Here is a 19,253-nt window from a genome sequence, read left to right as displayed (position 1 = left end):
TTACCTTGAAATAAAATATAGAGACAAACAAGACAGCTAATTATCATTATTATGTAAGATAATATAATATAAGCACTGACTCATGCCAATACCTCATGTAGTGATGGAACATAATGAAGTAAAATGTTCTTAAATATAATTTTTAGGTATCTGTACTTTACTTTTCTATAAAATTTTACATTGTGTTTTTGTTACTTTTACTTCACTACATCTGAGAGCAGGTAAATTTACTTTCTACTATACTACCTTTTTGAACAGGACTGGAAAGTAAAAGTATTTTTATTGTGGTTTGAGACCTGCTGAAAAGACTGAGGGTTTGTTTTAACATGTTTATAGTTTGAGGAAATAAAAATATATTAATAAAAACATGAAAAAAAAGATGGAAAACTGGTACTTAAGTATAAATATTAAAGTAAAAGTATCCCATGAAAAAAATCTACTTAAGTATTTTCTTGCTCTGGACTCTGTAAGTAAAAAAATGAGTACTTCTTCCACCACTGACTAGCCTGATTTATCAGCCGGTTTCACTTCGTAGAAACCGTCTGGCCTCGCAGCGTTAGGATTCGTTTGTTTGACGGTAGGCAGGTACTTTTTTTTTTATTTAACCAATCGCTGCTATTTGTTCGTGATTTATGTAATGCGCCAAATCCCGTAGGAGGTAGGGCAATGACGTCTTTCCTCTTTGTTCCGACTTTAAATTCTCGATCTCGGGAATTGTTGCCAACACAGAATGTCTGGCCTCGTCTACATCCATCTCGACCGCTTTGTTTACTGTTGTGTTGTACTACAAAAAGAACTCAGACAGGCGCTTGAGTTTGACGCCATGGCTTCACAGCTCTTCACTGATTGGCCAGTGTTCTTGCAAACCGTCTAGTGTATTCCGATTCCTGATCTAGTCGCTGGAGAGAAATGAAACTCCTGTCACCTCATGCAGCCTTCGAAGTAACAATATAAAGACAATTTACACTGAAAACAACTTGCAGACCTAAAGATACACTGTGTAACATTTTTAGAGGTCTGTCAACTGTTTGTCTTCATAGAAATGTTATTGCTTTGTCTAGAATGTTCCACACTATAAATTACACCTGTCCATCACGAGACAAGCAGGTTACGCTACATTACAATTCAGATCTGTGAGAGTCGGCCCTGGTCACAGAAGGGATTATAATTTAGTTTTTGAGCAACAGAAACACACGAAATTAATAAATGCTAGATGGAAATGTTTAATGTCATACCACGGAACAGTCCAGGCAAAGCAATAACATCTCCTTGGAAACTCTCCACCAGAAAAGTTCCACAGTGTACCTTTAAGAATCGCCCCAGTTATCAGACAGGACCCGTGCGGTTTGTAAAAAATGCTCTAAAAATCTTTATTGTTGCAGAGAATATTCACAAACAACAGCTGAATCATTCCACAAACAAGAATTGACAAATCAGACTGCCCCATAAGTCCCACAAACCAACGGACCAATCAGGGAGCTCGGATCATTCAAATGGACCAATGGCAGAGTCCAAAACGGAGTAACATAAACCACAGATAAACATAAACCATTTGGCTTTTCTTTGAGACGTTTATATATATAAAAAAAGAGTGAATAAAGAGAAACAGCTACAGAAATAATTAATTTACACAGAGCTGGTCCAAGTCCCACCCCTTAACCTTTGACCTTTCTACAAACTACATTTAACTGAAAAACATTAATTATTTTCAATGGATGACAAAATACTGCCACTGACTCCCCCCTTTTCTTTTTTTTAACATTCGGTTCCTGACAAACAGCAAGAAGAAATAAAGGAAAAAAATAACATGATAAACGTTCGGATCGATTAATGTACAAATATATTTTACAAGTCTCTGTCTTTCAGTTTTGAAGATTGTGGATGGGTCTCGTGGTAAAAGGAGCCACTGGCCCAGGCCGATCTTCTTTTAAGGGCATAACAGGGCAGAGCTTAAGAAGAGCTGTCCAATCTCAGGCTTCAGAGCAAAGAGAGTTCTCATTGGTCGGCTCTGAACTTCTTCGATCCGGCGGGTTTACTGCAGGAGAAATGAGGTACAAAAAGTTAAGGTACGATGCAAATTTGATGATTCATACACGTTTTATTTCAGTTCACTAAAACAATTACAGACTAAACAGCAACTGGAAACACGTCTATGAACACAATTTAAAATATCATGGAAAAAAACTGACAAAAAGTGAAACTTACAAATCAGGTGACACTCCAGGTCTTTTCATAGCAGGCTTGGCGTCTTTAGTATCTGTAAAAAAAATAAAGACGACAAAAGGTTGATTTCTTACCACAATCCAACCTGTAAAACCACATTTCAAAAGGTTTCAGAGCTTTATAGACAAGCCTGCAGGGTTAATTTAATAATTTGTCTATATTTTATGCTTTTCTTCTTTATAGCTACCAAGTATACTATCTTACAAACTTAGCCTATTTAATTATTAGAACAAGATAGATTAAAAAGAAAATAAAAAAAGGTATTTTAAGCTAAATAAATTATTGCAGGTGAATTGCCTTACCTTGTAACCACCGCACTTGCGTGGCGGGTCCGTAGCCCTTCTGATTTCTTGCTGCGATCCTGAAGATGATGGCAGGTTTGGTGGTGTAGTCGATGTGGGCGTTGGACAGACTGGAGGACTGGACCAGGCAGGACGGACTGGGGCCACAGTAGACCCTCATGAAGGCTAACTGCCCCTGGGACCCCGAGGAGCCCGCGGAGGTCTGTGAGGACTGGATGGCCAAGTAAACAGAATACTCTGTGATCCGCCCAGAGGTGACTGCAGGAGGCTCCCAGGTGAGCTGTGCCCCGTCTGGGCTCTGGGCACAGAGGAGAAGGTGGTTATATTTTTCTGCACTTGTCACTCGATATTTGGATTCCCAAATAATATTATTGATTTGGATGGACATTTGTTCTGTCTCTCACCTTGCTGATTTTAATGGCACATGGAGCTCCGGGGAACCCTGGTAAACAGGTTTTAAACGCAGACACTTCAGAAAAGGCCCCTCTTCCGCAGATGTTGATGCCTGCCACTCTGAACTTGTAGGCTGTTCCTGGCTGCAGTTCCACTTTCCTCATCTGAGAATAATCCGGAACTGCACCAGAGTCGTCCTGTGACAATCAATAAAATAAATTATGTATTACATTTAGAAGACAAATATTCTGACTACAACATCTGATTTTTCCATTAATCACAAAGTACAGCTACAGTATATTTATATTTGTGTGTCTTACGTCGATGTAATTATCATCGTAGGGGACGTAGTAGTGAGACACCACCATGTTGGTGACCTTCACGATGCCCACGTCGTACCATTGAGAGTCTTTGGGGACTGGCTTCACTGCGGCTGGTTTCTGAAGACAGATCGCAAAGAGTCGTTAATAATACAGTCTAGGAATTCAGTGGAAATTTGTCAATAGTTGGTTCTCTCACCTGAGCAGCATTAGAAATGCCGTTAGCCACCTCTGTTAGCGTAGCAGCAGCCTGAAGCTTGTTGGGACTGGCGCTCAGAGGAGGCGGGGCAAATGTACTGGCCAATCGGGCAACAGCACTTGTTACCGCAGACGATGCCAGCTCATGGCCGTTACTTTCTGCCGCTGGGTCATTCAGGCTGTCGGCTGGAGCCAGACCCTCTGAGGAAGAGATGATGACACAGAAATGACAACATGTCCCACGAGGACAAGACTTGTATCAGAATGCAGTGTTACGCTGTTGTTGGTAGTGGTGCTAGCAGTACTTAAAATTTGCAGTAAAAATATTGCCTATTATTATTTGAGCCACTTCAGCAGGAAGCCTGAAGGCGACCAGAAATTGGTCACATTTGACACCACTCAACTAGAAAGTATGGCCATTTATTTGAACGCTTTGACTGGAACATTAATATTTGAGAATGACTTTGACTAGACCTGAGATACTGCACCTCAGCTCTGGTTCTCACCTGTGGGCATGGCGTGCTGTGCCTGCTCTGCCATCGGCTCTGGCTCTGATTTGGGCACCACCTGCTGGGCCTCCTGGAGCTGCTGCTGCTGCTGGACCAGTGCAGCCAGCTCCTGCTGGGTTAAGACGATTGGAATAGTCTGGTCTCCACCTTCTGCATCGCCTGAAGAGCAACACACAAAGACATTAGTCAAAAATAGATTAATCCCACAGACTTCCTACATATCACGTCAGCACAAGGGACAAGGGCTTGGCCCTCGAACTGGTAGCACTGTTAGCACTGTTTAGTTAAGTTTAAGTCAATTTATAAAAGCTTAATAACACCCAAGGGCAGCTGTTGTAGAATGTGCATGTTGTGGTGAATTTTGTGTGAGAGAATGTGAGCCGCAGAGTTCTGTAGAAACCTCAGGAGAACTAGACCAGTCAAGATAATTACTATACCGACTTATCATTCAGTACATGATATAAGATGGAACATAACTTTTGGAAGTCAATATTTATCGTGGTACATTTTCTTTGTATTAGTGGGAATAATATAGAAATAGAAATGGTTATTTTTCCGTACTTTTGCGAGCTTTGAGCTGTAGAGTTGAATCATTAACTTCTATGGCTCATTATAGATACAAACTAATTACTTCAGTGTTGCATTTATTTATTGCAGCTAAATTTTTAAACAATATTGTACATTAAGAATACCTTTTTGGGGATAATTCAATTCAGTTTTATAGTTATCATTTATTGTCTATATTTACTTCAGCAATAGATCTCAAAATCTGTTGACAGGCCTAAACATAACTTTTCTACATAAAAATCAATCAAGTGGCAAAGACTGCATTTAAGTAGAAAAGAGGTAAGAAACCCGCTGACCTAACTGCCCCGCTGCCTGGAGGACGGCCTGTATCGTGGCTTGCTGGGCCTCGTCTGTTGCTGTGGTCAGCTGGTCCGGGGTCAGTCCAGTCACCATGAGAGTCGTAGCTCCTGATTCGTCCCCCTCCGATGACATCAGCTCCTGAGGCAGGCCGCTGTCTGCCGTCTCCATCTGAAAACACAAAAACCACACAGATTTTGAACATTAGATTTGATTCATTGGTCCAAATGTAACAGACTTGGTCAACACAGCAGCTTAGTTGAATTGTGCTTTGTTTATGGTGAAAGAAAATAAAGTTGATAAATAGATTTTTTTTTCTTACCTGTGGGGCATCTCCTGCTCCTCCCATATGGACCTGTAACACTGTGGCTCCAGACGACATCACGTCCTCTGGTTGGTCGGTCTGCATTGGCTCTTCTCCCTCAGCTCCAGTGACCACAGCGACAGCTTCAGAAGAGTCTGCCCTCTCTTCTCCAACCAACGACGAGATCTCCTATAGAACCACAACATGTTCAGCTTTGGTCCTTTCAGTCTGATTACCATTTGTAGAAAAACTATCTGGATCTGTAATTCTCTAATGCAGAAGGTGACCTGGTGCAGTGGCAATAATCTGGAGCTCAAGTGGACATGATGGTGGATTCATGAACATCATTTTGTTTTTGTGTATCAAAGTCTATTTTATACCTCACTTCAATGCCTTCCTGTAATTTTATATATTTATTTTATACTAATTTCCTTCAACTTCCTCATTTGTGAATTGTGTTCTTTGACAACTGCAATAAAACTGATTCTGATTTTTTCCAATCTGTGGTATAGGCTCTATTCACGTTTATGTCACAAACCAGGAAGACGTTTGGAAAGATGTGATTACAATTTCCGGTGGGCTCTGTTCAAGGAAAAAATGGGAAAATGGCCCAGTTTTCTTTATCTACATGTCATTGTAGAGTTCCGTTATGTTCGGCTAATCAACAATTACAACCATACCCCAGTTTTCATAATTTCCACACTGACACACAACTCCGAGCGCGCTGGGTACATGTGATTAGAAGAGACGAGGGCGCAGAAATCAAGATTATCCCAGACAGCACATATGTCTTCATTTATTTATTGCTGATGACATTTACTGCAGTGGGGTTGATCACACTCGGTCAGTGAACCCCAGTGTCCATAACTACGCTGGACGTTGTCATCGCATCTTTCTAAACGTCTTCCTGCTTTGTGACATAAGTGAGAATGATTCTGAGTCTATTAACACTTACTGGAATGGAAGGCCCTGGAGTGGGCGTGGCCTGTGTCACGGTGGTCACAGCCCTGCTCTGAGTGGCTGTGGTGACGGAGGAGGCGGCGTCTGAGGGTTCACTAGTTTCTCCCTGTGACTCTCCACTCTGCTGAGCTGCAAAAGTGAATTAACAGAATTATATTAGCTATTTCACACATTACATTAATCTCACATCTCAATCATTACAACTTCAGATTTACCTGTGGCTGTAGTTGCTGTGTTGGTGGTTCCTGTTTCATGAGTTTCACAAGGAGGATTTGAGCAGACCTGGAAGAAAACAATAATGCTTAATAAAATCTTAAAACAAGTGCTCAATAACCATACTCATTCACTTTTCTTTTTTAATTTGAATCTTTTTCGATAATACTAACCTGTCTAATTCCCCCTGCTCCTGCTGTAGTCGCCGTGTTGGTGGTTCCCGTTTCATGAGTCTCACATGGAGGATTTGAACAGACCTGGAAGAAAACAATAATGCTTAATAAAATCTTAAAACAAGTGCTCAATAACCATACTCATTCACTTTTCTTTTTTAATTTGAATCTTTTTCGATAATACTAACCTGTCTAATTCCCCCTGCTCCTGCTGTAGTCGCCGTGTTGGTGGTTCCCGTTTCATGAGTCTCACATGGAGGATTGGAACAGACCTGGTAAAAGGATGAACAAGATTAAGTTTCCGTTCAATCATAGCACTCACTGACAATAGACTTCTAGTGTGTAGCCCTGCCCAATCTTTGACAATCTTTGACCATTATCAGGTCCTTTTGCACATAACCGCTGTAGAAACCAAGTCCCACTATTGTATTTCCTACGCCCAGTCCACCCAGACCCCACTGTGGCACACCCCATTTACAGTCCAAAAACAACAATGTGAAGGCAGCACTAAACCTCTGTGAGATGTCAATTCTGTATTTACATCTGAAATAAAGGCACTAACTGGATTGTTCTGGCTGCTAAAATGCCTAAAAGCACCCATTAAATGCAGCTAGTCCCCAGTTCTTCTCATTTGCTAAGACGCAGTAGGTAAAGGTTACAGAAATGAAATTCCCTCCAGCAGTGAGCTCATGTGCAAATGTTTTAGTGAAAGCTGGCTCCCTCTACTGAGATGTGTGTGATTATACCTGTCGGAGACCACCTGCTCCGGCTGTGGTGGTGGTGTTAGTCGTGCCAGTTTCATGGGTCTCACAGGGAGGATTGGAGCAGATCTAAAAAGAGAGAATACATGCTCTAAATCTGGACAGACACAACAGGAAAGGAAAAACAAATGAGCTGATAACGTTTGTCCCACCTGTCGCAGTCCTCCTGCTCCTGCTGTAGTAGTGGTGTTTGTTGTCCCCGTTTCATGCGTCTCACACGGAGGATTGGAGCAGACTGTGGCTCCGTTCACTGACGGGTTAGAGGTGACCTTAACAACAGAAAATTAGACTGTTAAAAGATTTCACTCATTAGCAGTAGATTAAATGTAATACATTGTTTTATGTTATTCATTTCTGCTGCTGTTCCTCATTAAACTTAGAAGAGTATGTTCAAGATGTGGGACAAATTTTCTTCTCAGTATTATTTTGTATATTTTTATATTTTCTACTGTGAAAGCACATGACAGCATGATCCCAGAAACATCTTGTGTCTTAACCCTAACACTTTTTACCTGTGTGTTCTGTCCCATGTTGGAGGCAGCCACAGTGGCAGTGTTGGTAGTCCCGGTCTCATGAGTTTCACAGGGAGGATTGGAGCAGACTCTCTCTGTCCCTCCCATCGACGCTGTGGCCACAGTGGCTGTGTTGGTGGTCCCTGTGTCATGGGTCTCACACGGGGGGTTAGAGCAGATCAGCGTCACTGAAAAATAATAAAATAGTAAAGCAAAGAGTTTTCTCCTCTGATCCATCAAGACCCATTACCTATAGTACATCCTCTACTCACATACCAACAAACAGTCTTCTTTCACAAATGCATCTCTTTATTGATCACACAAAACTTGTCTTCTATAGATTACCTGTGTTGGAGCCCTCATCTCCCTCGGCTGTGGTAGTAACTGTGGAGCTGGTGGTGGTACTTCCAGGTTCTTCAGAAGTAGGGGAGGCCATGATGGACACAGGCAGGTCCTGGACCAAGGGCTGAGCCTCAGCTCCACTGGGGGTTGTGATCAGGGTAACCTGGAAACACAGAGTTTGTGAAAGTGGACTTTTTGACTTTTGGACAATTTGACTAAGCCTAACCACTACACAGGTGATGGCGCTATTACCCTTTGTTTAATATTTATGCCAATGCATATTTTTAAGATTAAAGATGGAGCTGGTACCTGTTTGGTTGCACCAGCTGCGGTTGCTGTAGTAACCTGGCCTGCTAACGTGGCGATGGTTGCTAAGGTGGTGATAGGAGTGGCAAGAGAGGCGTTGGCCCCAGCAACAGTTCCCCCGGCGACAGTGGAGACTGTCCCAGTGACAGTTCCTAGGCTTGACACACCTAAAAGACACACAAGAGTTATTTAGGACAAAAAAAGACAATGACTTTGTCGCTGCTGAGGAGTCAATCTTAATTCTCTCACACAGGACAGTAAAAAATAAAAGACTTCCTCCAATAATAAAGAGACAGAAAAAGTCATATTACCTGTGGTGCCCTTGACGACGAGGGTGGTGACAGTAGGTTTGGATCCTGGAGACACCAGTCTGACTCCACTCATGGGGACAGTCCTAAGGATGGTTCCAGGAGTCCCTGGGGCCCCCTTCAAAACCACCTGTATTCAAAGACACACATACAGTATGTAAATATGCATATTGGATCGAAGGAAGACGTATTATGCAAAATCCACTGTCAAGCTTTTTTCTGGCATTTATGTGACAAGAGTAGGGCTGGGTATCATTCAGAAGTTGCCCATACAATATATACCTCGATACGATACATATCTCGATACAGTGAGCTTACAACTTGATATGATTCAATACAATATAGTTCATATCAATTCGATAATAAAAATTAAAGGCTAAATCATGGCTTGATACTAAGTCTTTATTAAACCACTTCTTGTCCAAAGCTAATATGAAACACACATTTTATTCATCAAAACTGTGAAAATGTCAAATGTATTGCCTGATCAGAGGAAAGAAACTCTCTGATGCAACAAAACTGTAGCACTGTAACAAAATTAATTACGGTAATAAATATACCAAAAAATACTCCTGGCAATATAGAAATACAACATCCCATGATATCGATGCTGTATCATGACATTAAACAATACGATATCGATATTTCAATATTTTTGCACACTCCTAGACGGGAGATAATTATAATATGGTAAAAACTCTTACTATGTCTTTAACAAGCAAAGGGTTTACTAGAGATAACAACAGTAGCAGAGATATGCCAAAAATGCTATCAGCCTTAAATCTCTTGATGTTGGCCACACTTGCAAAAACAACACCACACAAAAACATGACTGCACAGCTCTTGTAACCACTTCATAGTAAAACAAGTTCGGAGATGAGTTTCAAACCAAATAATATGGCAAAATAATAATTGTCCCTACATATGAACAGAACTTATCAACCAACAGTTTCTCTTAGCTGTAGACAATGGGTATTGCCATCGATCTTTAGAGGGGATGGGGGAGTACTGTACCTGCGTTAGCCCCTGCTGGCCTCCTGCTGAGATCTTGGGGACTGCAGTGATGATTTTCTGAGCCGTTCCTGAAGCCACTCCTTTATTTGTGAGGATGGTGATTGGACTGTTTCCACCTGGACATCCAAAATAAAATGTCTAAATTGAGTTGAACTGATAAATCATGCGTTCTAAGCATAGTCTTAGCTCACTGCAAATTAATCACACAAAAAAGTCAATACATAAGCACATTTAGGCTTAGTGTGTTTGTTTGTGTACCAGCGGCTCCCTGCAGGGCAGACATAGGGATGGTCTTGATGATGGTGGTCCCTGGTTTAGCTCCTGTTGGTGACACTCCCAGAATGGTGGGTTTGTTTCCGGCAGCTCCAGACTGTGCAGTGCTCAGTATTGTCGTCTGTTTACCGTCTGCGGAGGTCACCAACTTCAGGATTGTACCAGGAGGAAGGCCGCCTTTAGTCTATGAGAGCAAAGCACACAATAGGGAATAGGGTGTGGGTTAATAGAGATGTTACAGATTGTAAACATAAGTCAGCAGCTCCAGTTCTATCTGGATGGAAACAGCTTCACTATGCAAGACATAATTACACCTTACTTTTCACCAGTTTCTTGCATTTATTTTTTCTACTTATTTATTATTAATATTAATATTTTTGCTCTTTTTATTATAATATATTGTGTTGTGTGAGCTACTGTGACAAAATAATGTCCCTTGTGGTTCAGTAAAGTTTGTCTAAGTCTATATTTACCTGTAGAATCTGTGTGACAGGACTTCCTGCCTGTCCAGTCACTGCTCCACTCTGCACTGGTTTGGTCTGAACCACTGACACCACTTTACCAAGATTTCCCAGGTTTCCCAACTACAAAAAAGCTGGATATTAGCATAATGTCTAAAAAATATACATTTATAACTATAATTTATAAAGGTGTATGTACTCACAAGCGTGCCCCCAGAGCCCACACTCAGAGGACTGTTCACCAGTGTGATGGTCTTGGTGACTCCTCCCACCACTGTCGTCACCACCTGAGCCTGTTGGGACACTGTAACCGTGCCGGACTTATGCACAGTGATGATTGGCCGATTGGGTGTTCCAGGGGCAGAAACAACTGATGCCCCTCCCACCTGTGCAGCGGCAGTCTTCAACATCCGAGTGGCTGGGTTACTAACCTGTATGACACAAAAGTCATGACCCAGTTAAGACTCTGTGGTAAACTGAATTGTAGGTGTGTCATATTGGCAATTTATTAATCTGGCCACAATGTTAAGTCATCCATCTGTTGCACATTGATACTGCAGCATGTATCAGTGTAATTTATGGTTAAGGCAGAGTATTTAATAATGAAGCATCCATTGATTCACAGCCTTTCTGGTGTTAGATTGGAATGGGAGATGGATGCTTTATTGATCCTAAAACAATTTTATCTAGAGTTCAGACTGAAGTTAACTCCTTACCACTTTGACGGGCAGAGTGGTAGAGCCAGGGCTCACAGCCACAGTCTTGACAATAGTGGCTCCCGTCGGCACATTTAACACTGTCCCAGATGAAGGAGGGATCTTCTGAGTAGCTGCTGCAGCTGCAGCCAGAGCCGCCATACCGGACATCTGAGGGTTGGTGCCGATTGGCTGAAATCAAAACAAATATATGAACATGATGCAAAACTCATCTGAAGGCAAGTCAGTCTGTTAATTACCGTTCCTTGCTGTGTGGTCTGAGCGGGAACCACCATGCGAACTCCAGCAGGAAGAGTTGTCACAGCAACAGGGGATTTGGGAGCGGCCTGTCGGACCGTTACAATGGAGGCTCCTGTGGCCCCTCCAGGAGATGCTGCTACCTTCAGGACAGCTAAAAGAAATAATACATTGTGCTTAAACCTGTAAATTGTGTTACTTTAAAGTGATTTTTATGAATAGGCAAACCAATTTTAAGTCTAGACCAAATCAAGTGGTGTACCTGGTTTATTAGGTGTGGTCAGTGCACTTCCAGTCGCAGCTGCAGGGACCAGTGTGATACCAGTGGGTGGTGTAGCTGGAGTGGGCGTTGTTGGGGAAGGCGTTGCCGTGGGGACAGGGTTGGCAGCAGGACTTGGGGCAGGGCTTGTAGGTGTGGTCTGTGGCAGGTCATACTTCTGCAGCTGGAGAACATATGTATCTGCAGTTTGACAGGGGCCCCAGCTCACCTCCAGAGACGAGGTGTTAGCTCGAACCAGCTGTACACGGGACGGAGCACACGGACGCTCTGGAATAAAGGGCACAGCCATTGTCACATATTAGGAAGAAGTTCAAAATTATGAAATGTACCATTACTAATACATTTGCATGTTCCACAATCAGGAGGAGAATAATAACAGTGATTACACTGAGAACCACCCATTTATTCAGTTAATGCCAAAATGGTGTATATAGTTTTCATATTGACTAAAGGCCTAAAATGTCCAGGTGTGAGGTTTTCAATATAAAATCTTAAATCATAAAATCCCATATAATCCCCTGCTCACCAGTCTCCAGGTACCACAGGTCTTTGCAGCAGACCTGGTTGTTCCAGGCCTTTCTGTATCCGTCTCTACCGCTCCAGATGAACAGACGAGAGTTTATGGCCACACTGCAGTGACCTGCTCTGGCCCGGGGGATGTTCTCCTCCTGTGAGTCCATCACTACAGTCTCCCAGTTCATTGTTTCTAGAGATAAATAAAATTATAATTAAGATATGACACTGATAACTTCCAGTAGTCAGTAGAGCCTTGGGTTTCAATGCCAAAATACAATGGGGAAAAAAAAACAAAAACATTGAAACATTCCAAACCCTTTCGACAATGAGATGATAATATATTTCAAGGGGCATTCCAATAATACATTTCAAAGTTCAAATTTCACGTTGTACTGGTCGTGTTTTTGGAACGGAGTAATTACATAAACTAGCATCCATCTAATTATTACAAACACAATTATAAGACACCATTAACTATACATCGCTAAACTACATTTGTACCTAAATTGAGACAGGCCAAAGTGTTGGTGCACTTCCATTCCTTCTCATGTGTGGCCACTTTGACATCCTCCATCACCAGAGGGACCCACCCCCCGAACACGTACATCCTAATAAATGGAAAAACAACATTACTGATCAGACATTTACTGCTATCAAGATTTCAGGCCCTCTGTGCAAACAAAACAACTTGGAATTTTTACAAATGATTAAGTGAAAATAATTTACTTGTTGTTGATGATGGTGGCAGAATGCAGGCTGCGAGGGAGAGGGGCTGTTCCTCCAATGGATGGTTTGTTCCATGTCAAAGTCTACACACACACACACCAAAAAACAACAACATTATTATCAAAATTACAAAGCTGTCCACAAAGGTCTTGACTGGGTTTCAAGTATTGCACAGAAGGTTAATGGACCATACAATTGAACATGCATGCAATACCAAGACATAAGAGCGTTAAGTATCCATCCATATCGCCCATCTTCATACATGAACAACATATATGTAACTTGTAATTATACTGTCACTGGATCTGATGAGATAAGCAGCCGAGCATACATCTGATCATCTCACCTATATCAAGCACCCAGAGGTCTCCAAGTCTGCAGCCACTCATGCCTCCATAGATAATGAGTCTGTTCCCAGTTTTTCCACTGGTGACCACCGCGGTATGGCTTTCTCTGGGTGGAGGGGGCCGGCCTGATGTGGCGGGGATATCCCAGCCCACAACACTGGAACCAGGCCGTAACTCCAGACAGTAAAGGTCATTCAGGTATCTACAGATAAATAAGAGATAGATAGGTGTAAGAATCAAGGAAATATTATGATAATATGCAATACGACCTTCTCCAATACTTTAGAAAGATGTGTTTAGACACCAGTTTTATTTCCCAATTTCAAATGGGCATGATTGACAGGTAGCTACTGGCTAATCAGAGACCCGCATAGTCTGTATCAAAATAAACATGGGTGCTTACAAGTAAAAAAAGAAAAGGGTCAAAAATAACACTGGATAGGGACTTAAGCATACCGATTACTGATTAATAAAAAGGGGAAGCATTAAGCTGTTCATCTAAGGCAAGAAGTTTGACGTTTTAAATGACCAATGAGTTCCTGTTTCTCCAAGTAGAAATGAATTTAGTGTACTCCATATTTTGCCCTCCAGAGCTCCAAAACACTGCCTACTTCTTTTTTAGTGATGCACATCATTCTTCATGAATATTGCTGAATATTTGTAGTCCTACAATCTTCATAAAACTTTATTTGATCATTTAAGAGACAAATCTTAAATTGCTTGTCAGTTAATCAGAGTAAGGACAGTAGAACAGTAGCAAGAGTAAGAACAGTAGCAACATTGAGCCTAATTTTCTTAAGAAATGTTTGCAACTTACACTTATACTGCGCCTGATTTACAAAGCGTTCTTAAGCAGCCAAAAGTCATCTTAAACGAGAGTTGCGCGTAATTCACCAACATTCACATACGAACACCAGGGCAATCAGTTACATTTCATTTACAGAAGAAGAAACCAGCCAATGTGGGCTTGGCGTCATGAATAAGGGGTGCAAGTGAACAAGGAGGTCAGACTACAGATACGAAATGTCCAAACACACACGAACACACACACACACACACACACGATGGGGTATATTTAAGTCACCAACTTATTAGAAATAAGTGTGGACTTTCATAGCTTATACTGCGTTTTCTGTGAGTCGCAATAACTGGTGGGGTGGGGAAGGGGCACGCGGCGCATGGAGAAAAGTGTGCTCTGGTCATGGGGGGTCATGGGGGGTGATGGGGCGTGGGGTGCTGAGTCTAGCATGTTTACCAGGTGCAAGGCTGTGGCCCATTGGGAGAGGACTGGGTCTGGGACAGACTGAGATTGTCAGTGCAGTATAGTCAGTCAGTTAGACCAAATAGATTTGCACCATAAAACTCAAACTTTATTGTATAACATATCTTTTGAAAATATTTAACTTACAGTTGTGTAGGATTTTTTTTTCTTGCATTATGACAGCAATAATACTCTAAAAAACTGTAGTGTAGAAAATTTTCAGTTAAGAACTAATTTTGTGAATGCCAAAAATGAGCGCTTCATAAATTAGGTCCTTTGTTTTTAGTTCATACAGCCTAGACCACTTTTCACTGTCAATAGAGAAGCAGATAAAGGCCCAGTACCACCTCTAAACATAAAATGATTATAAGTTGTGTATTAAAGGAAATATCAAGGCTACTGTGTACAATTTAGTTTAAAAAGTCCAAGACCTGTTACACTGACCTGGGTATGTTGTTCTTGGGATCCTCGCTGTCATTGGCCAGTCCTCCAAATAAGTAACAACGAGAGCCTATCAGAGAGAAACTGTGTCCAAGGCGGGGGCATGGGGGCGGGCCGCCATTCTTAGGAGCTTTGGCTTTGAGACGTTTCCACTCCCAACGACTTGCCTAAAAAGAGAAAAAATAAACAAATCACTTAATGTTTAGAGTGATTCCTTCTTATTGTAGAATAGTTTTTGGTTAATCGGTTTTCACAGTAGACTTTGAAACCGTTTGAAACTGGTTCTTCCTCCCATGTGCCACTTGGCTTAGTCAGTTTTCTATTGTAATTTAAATTGATAAACTCTTTTACTCATGTAATTATCACTTAACAACTGTCCTGAAAGTGACATGGACACAGATTCTTAACAACAGAGCAGGGGCCCAAGATAAACATGAAAGATGAAGAAAGAGAAAAGCGAGTTATTACCTCGAGGAAAAATATAATTTTACAATGAAATTTTCTAAGCAACTCTTTAAGGGCTGCACAAATCATACATTCCCTTTACATAAATAGACAAAACCGATTTTGGCCAAAGAAGGGTCTCATGTTTGAATGTACATAACCGGGTATGCTAAAATGATCCACAATCCCAGCCAAAAGAAACATGATAAATATTTGTTAGATTAAAGTTCAGATAAACATAAAGCGATCAGTGAAAGAGTTGGCCAATACAGCATGCATCCAAATAGAGCACTCCTTTTACTGCAATGGGAAATGCAGATTCTACAAACAAAGACTTCTCAAAACTCGATAGCACTATTCAAACAAAACTTCCCAAGACCAGCTACAGCTGTTTACATTGTATGTGAAGATTAAAAGTATGTGCAACTGGAGAACATCTTCATGGAGTACTTATTTTCTCCAAAAAGACACATTTTACATATTTCCTGTACCATTTTGATGTGGTTACTGCTATGTTCAACATTGTTTCAAAAATCAAATAGCTGTGATTAACCTCTTTAATTTGCAATCCTCACCTGCAGCTCATAGAGGTCGTTGCTGTACTTGCCGTACTCCACCATTCCCCCAAACACCAGCAGCCTCGTGCCATCACACACAAAGCCGTAAGCAGCACATCCAGGAGGAATGTCTCCTCTGACGGCTGGGATGAACCACTGGTTTGTAGCTAAGGCAAAAGACACATGAGTTATTACATTGAGAATAAAGTTGATGCAATGAAATTCTGTGAAAACACATCTTATAGAAGTGTTATACTAAGTGCATGAGCTTTATGAACCTTTAAGAAAGACTAAAAAGCTTCAAATCGTTACCACCACCTTGTAACACATAAATATTCTAGGTTATCTTCAACTACTGCAGCGTACTAGTTGTGCATAAGTGATTGTATAGTATAAGGGGAGAATCTCGTTGTGTTATGATTACAAATGAATGTGCTGTATTCACACATTACTGAAATTAAAATTACATTGTAATATTTAAGGAATGAATCTTAAATCTCAAAATATGTAATCAGATGCTGGCTGGAATAATACAAATCACATGTTTTGACACTGTGTTAAAAGTGAGGTTTGTTTGTGTTGAAAGGAAAAGGGGCGTGCCTCAGTGACGTACACTTTGTTTTTAGTAAAATCGCGCCATTTCTCTGTGAGCCGCAGCCAAAGCCAAAGCGCTAGCAGCGCCTGAGCTAAAGCATTTAGCTATGGGTGTAGTGGCTAATTTAGCACAAACTCAGATTACCACTCGTTTTACAACTAAATGTCGGAGTTCGAGTGCAACTGTTGATACATATGCACTCACAGATCAGACACGAACACAAAATATTAATTGGACTTCCAGATATTCAACACTTGCATTAAAACAGCTGCCAGCTAAAGCCCTGAAGCGGTTAGCTTTGCACGTCTCTGCTCTCCTTTTGCGCATCACGTTATTTCTGAATTAGTGACAAAGTAATTGTACCTGTATTATAAACGTGCAGCTCGTCCACGATGCCCTCGTTGCCTCCTCCAAACACCACCATCAGCTCCTTTATGGCGACAGCCCGATGTCCGTGTCGGGGCCGCGGCACTGGACCGCTCCAACCCAAAACCCGCTTCCACCGCGGCTGCAGCACCGCGGGCTCAGATGCCATGCTGCAGCTGTTTCGATCGGCTCCTGGGAGTCTTTCACGAAGGAGAGAAATCCAAGTTTAGTCCACGGTTGGATTGAAATGATAAAAATCCACCTCGACTCACTGACAGCAGGTCGGGGTTAGCGTTAGCCTGTTGATTTTAAGGCTAGGTGGCTAATCGCATGCAAATGAGCTTTCTTTACAGTCTGATAATACTTATTTCTGGTCCGGTTATCACAATTAAGACAGCCCAATCAGATTACCAAAAAGAAGATAACTGTAACTACAGTGAAAACAGTTAAAATGGAGCAGGTGAAGGGTTAGCTTTAGCTCGTTAGCTGATTCATCAAGCTATTTGAACGAGCCGCTAACGGTTGCCAACATGTACAAGCTGTCCATGAACAAAGTGAGCGAATGATCCGAGCCTTTGTCAAAGTTGCTTTTATATTTGCAAAAGTCCACCAGAATATCCAGTAATGAAAAGGTTACGAAAAACTAAAATAATCACTGATTTAGCTGTTAGCTTAGCACACTCTGCAGGGACGTTCCCAGGAAGCCGCCATTTTAGCTCAGCGAACGCTCTGCAGAATCGGTAAAATCCAAATCCAGATACTTCAAATCCATACGAACAAAAGTGCGTTTTAGCTGCGAAGCACTGGTCGCATAGCTCTCCTGTGCATCAAAGCAAGAGAGCGGCACCGAGGCTGGAAGCCGGGGTTAAATGTGCAGAGCGGTCGGTCTGTGCGCCGGTATGGAAGCCGCCATCTTGCTGCTAACAGCAACCGAATACAACAGAGCGCCGAGGGCTCCGGAGCCGAGCTAAAGGGGCTAATGCTAAGAGCAGAGCGGCCCACAGGCCACAGCAAACACTAACTCTACAACATCTGTGCCACACAGCGCAGAATCCTACTTTCAACTTGTTATTAAATGCTACGTGCTTGTTTTTTGTGTAAAAGGAGATATGAGAAATTATCTCTATTACTGCATGAATGTCTTATTTAGTTTTCAGTGGCATTTATATTCAAGACGTGAAGTGTGAAGTGATGCCACAACTTTTCCTTTCCCACAGCAGATTTGTGTTAGATCAGGTGCATATAGACTGTATATATAAATATACATATACATATTTATTTATATATATATATTTATATATACAGTCTATTGTCAGGTGTCATAAAGTTGAGATGAGTGTGAATGCAGTCAAATCACACCTGGGGCCAATCAAACAGCAGCCAATGAATCTTACAGCATGGGCCTTTATTTCCCCCAGAATCACTCTGAAAACAGGTTGGTACAGCGCATGGTTAGGGCAACATCATACAAACAACTTTTTACGTTTTTATTACACAGGTTCACCATAGTTGTGCAGATTACCGCTTAAGAGTGGAAACCCGTGTCCCGCTATCTTACACTTGTTTTGATTCACTTTTATGCTCCAGCTCAGATTAAAATTAATATCGCAATTATTATCTTGCTGTGACTAAAGTTGGATAAACCCTTGGGATTTAAGATCAATGGCTAACGCTACTGTGCAAACAAAATGACGCTGAAAGTGTTAATAATGGCTTGTGCATTCATTGTTTGTTTTCAGACCAAAATACCAACTCATGCCTTATTTTTTTGAGCTCATCGCTTGTGTTGAGAGAGTAGTGGACATCCGCCCCTTCTCTTTGGCTAATCAAGTTAGCAATACTTTTAGCAAACAAGCTTTAGCCTAACTTTAGACGTGCTGCATTGTGCCAAATCTATGTACAAAATATATGAACGAAATCGAGGATTAGTCGATTACGCAGAGGCGTAATATTCGACTGCTGTGCTGAACGTAAAATGAAAAAGAAACATTTGCTTTTGTTGACAGATTTCCCTCGGACCCTCCTTTACCAGACAAACATGGCGGCGCCGACCGTTAGCTGCTAGAATAAGCGGAAAAGGTGCGATTTGCGCGTTTTTCTCAATGCAATACTTACTTTTGAACTTCCAAATTTATGCGTTAAAGTCAGATAAGTCGGGCTTGTCTAGTAAAGCTACCACCACACGAGTAAAGGGTTTTAAAATCCAAATTATCAAATAAATGTATCCTTTCATGCCGCTGAGGAAGACGCCATTTTGTGTCTAACTTCTCCGAAGTGCTGCGAAACAGCGCCCCCGAAGGAAGAAGAGTGCACTTACACACTCAGTAAAAG

General features: G+C 41.6%; 1 protein-coding gene across 1 annotated transcript; it reads right to left on the bottom strand.

Moving 5' to 3' along the window:
* Positions 1-1,345: 1,345 nt before the first annotated feature.
* On the bottom strand, positions 1,346-19,213 carry LOC110154468 (host cell factor 1-like). The gene is made up of 34 exons (XM_055165522.1): positions 19,038-19,213; positions 16,920-17,122; positions 15,980-16,128; positions 14,964-15,127; positions 13,258-13,460; positions 12,912-12,996; positions 12,687-12,793; positions 12,196-12,375; positions 11,652-11,936; positions 11,392-11,543; positions 11,153-11,323; positions 10,640-10,867; positions 10,449-10,559; positions 9,961-10,159; positions 9,703-9,818; positions 8,692-8,818; positions 8,384-8,547; positions 8,078-8,237; positions 7,733-7,920; positions 7,373-7,489; positions 7,206-7,289; positions 6,648-6,731; positions 6,460-6,543; positions 6,289-6,355; positions 6,069-6,202; positions 5,132-5,302; positions 4,809-4,980; positions 3,943-4,104; positions 3,438-3,637; positions 3,239-3,358; positions 2,930-3,115; positions 2,526-2,823; positions 2,206-2,257; positions 1,346-2,035 (listed from the first exon to the last, which is right to left on the bottom strand). Exons 2-34 carry the CDS (start codon positions 17,089-17,091, stop codon positions 1,996-1,998), a joined length of 4,932 nt encoding a protein of 1,643 aa, XP_055021497.1. The 5' UTR covers positions 17,092-17,122; positions 19,038-19,213; the 3' UTR covers positions 1,346-1,995.
* Positions 19,214-19,253: the final 40 nt, after the last annotated feature.

This window comes from Boleophthalmus pectinirostris, unplaced genomic scaffold (assembly GCF_026225935.1).
Source record: "Boleophthalmus pectinirostris isolate CB_2022bp ecotype Guang Dong unplaced genomic scaffold, ASM2622593v1 HiC_scaffold_8, whole genome shotgun sequence".
Classification (NCBI taxonomy): Eukaryota; Metazoa; Chordata; class Actinopteri; order Gobiiformes; family Gobiidae; genus Boleophthalmus; species Boleophthalmus pectinirostris.
The sequence above is the reverse complement of the archived record's forward strand: the minus strand, read 5'-3'. Positions and strand labels throughout refer to the sequence as shown.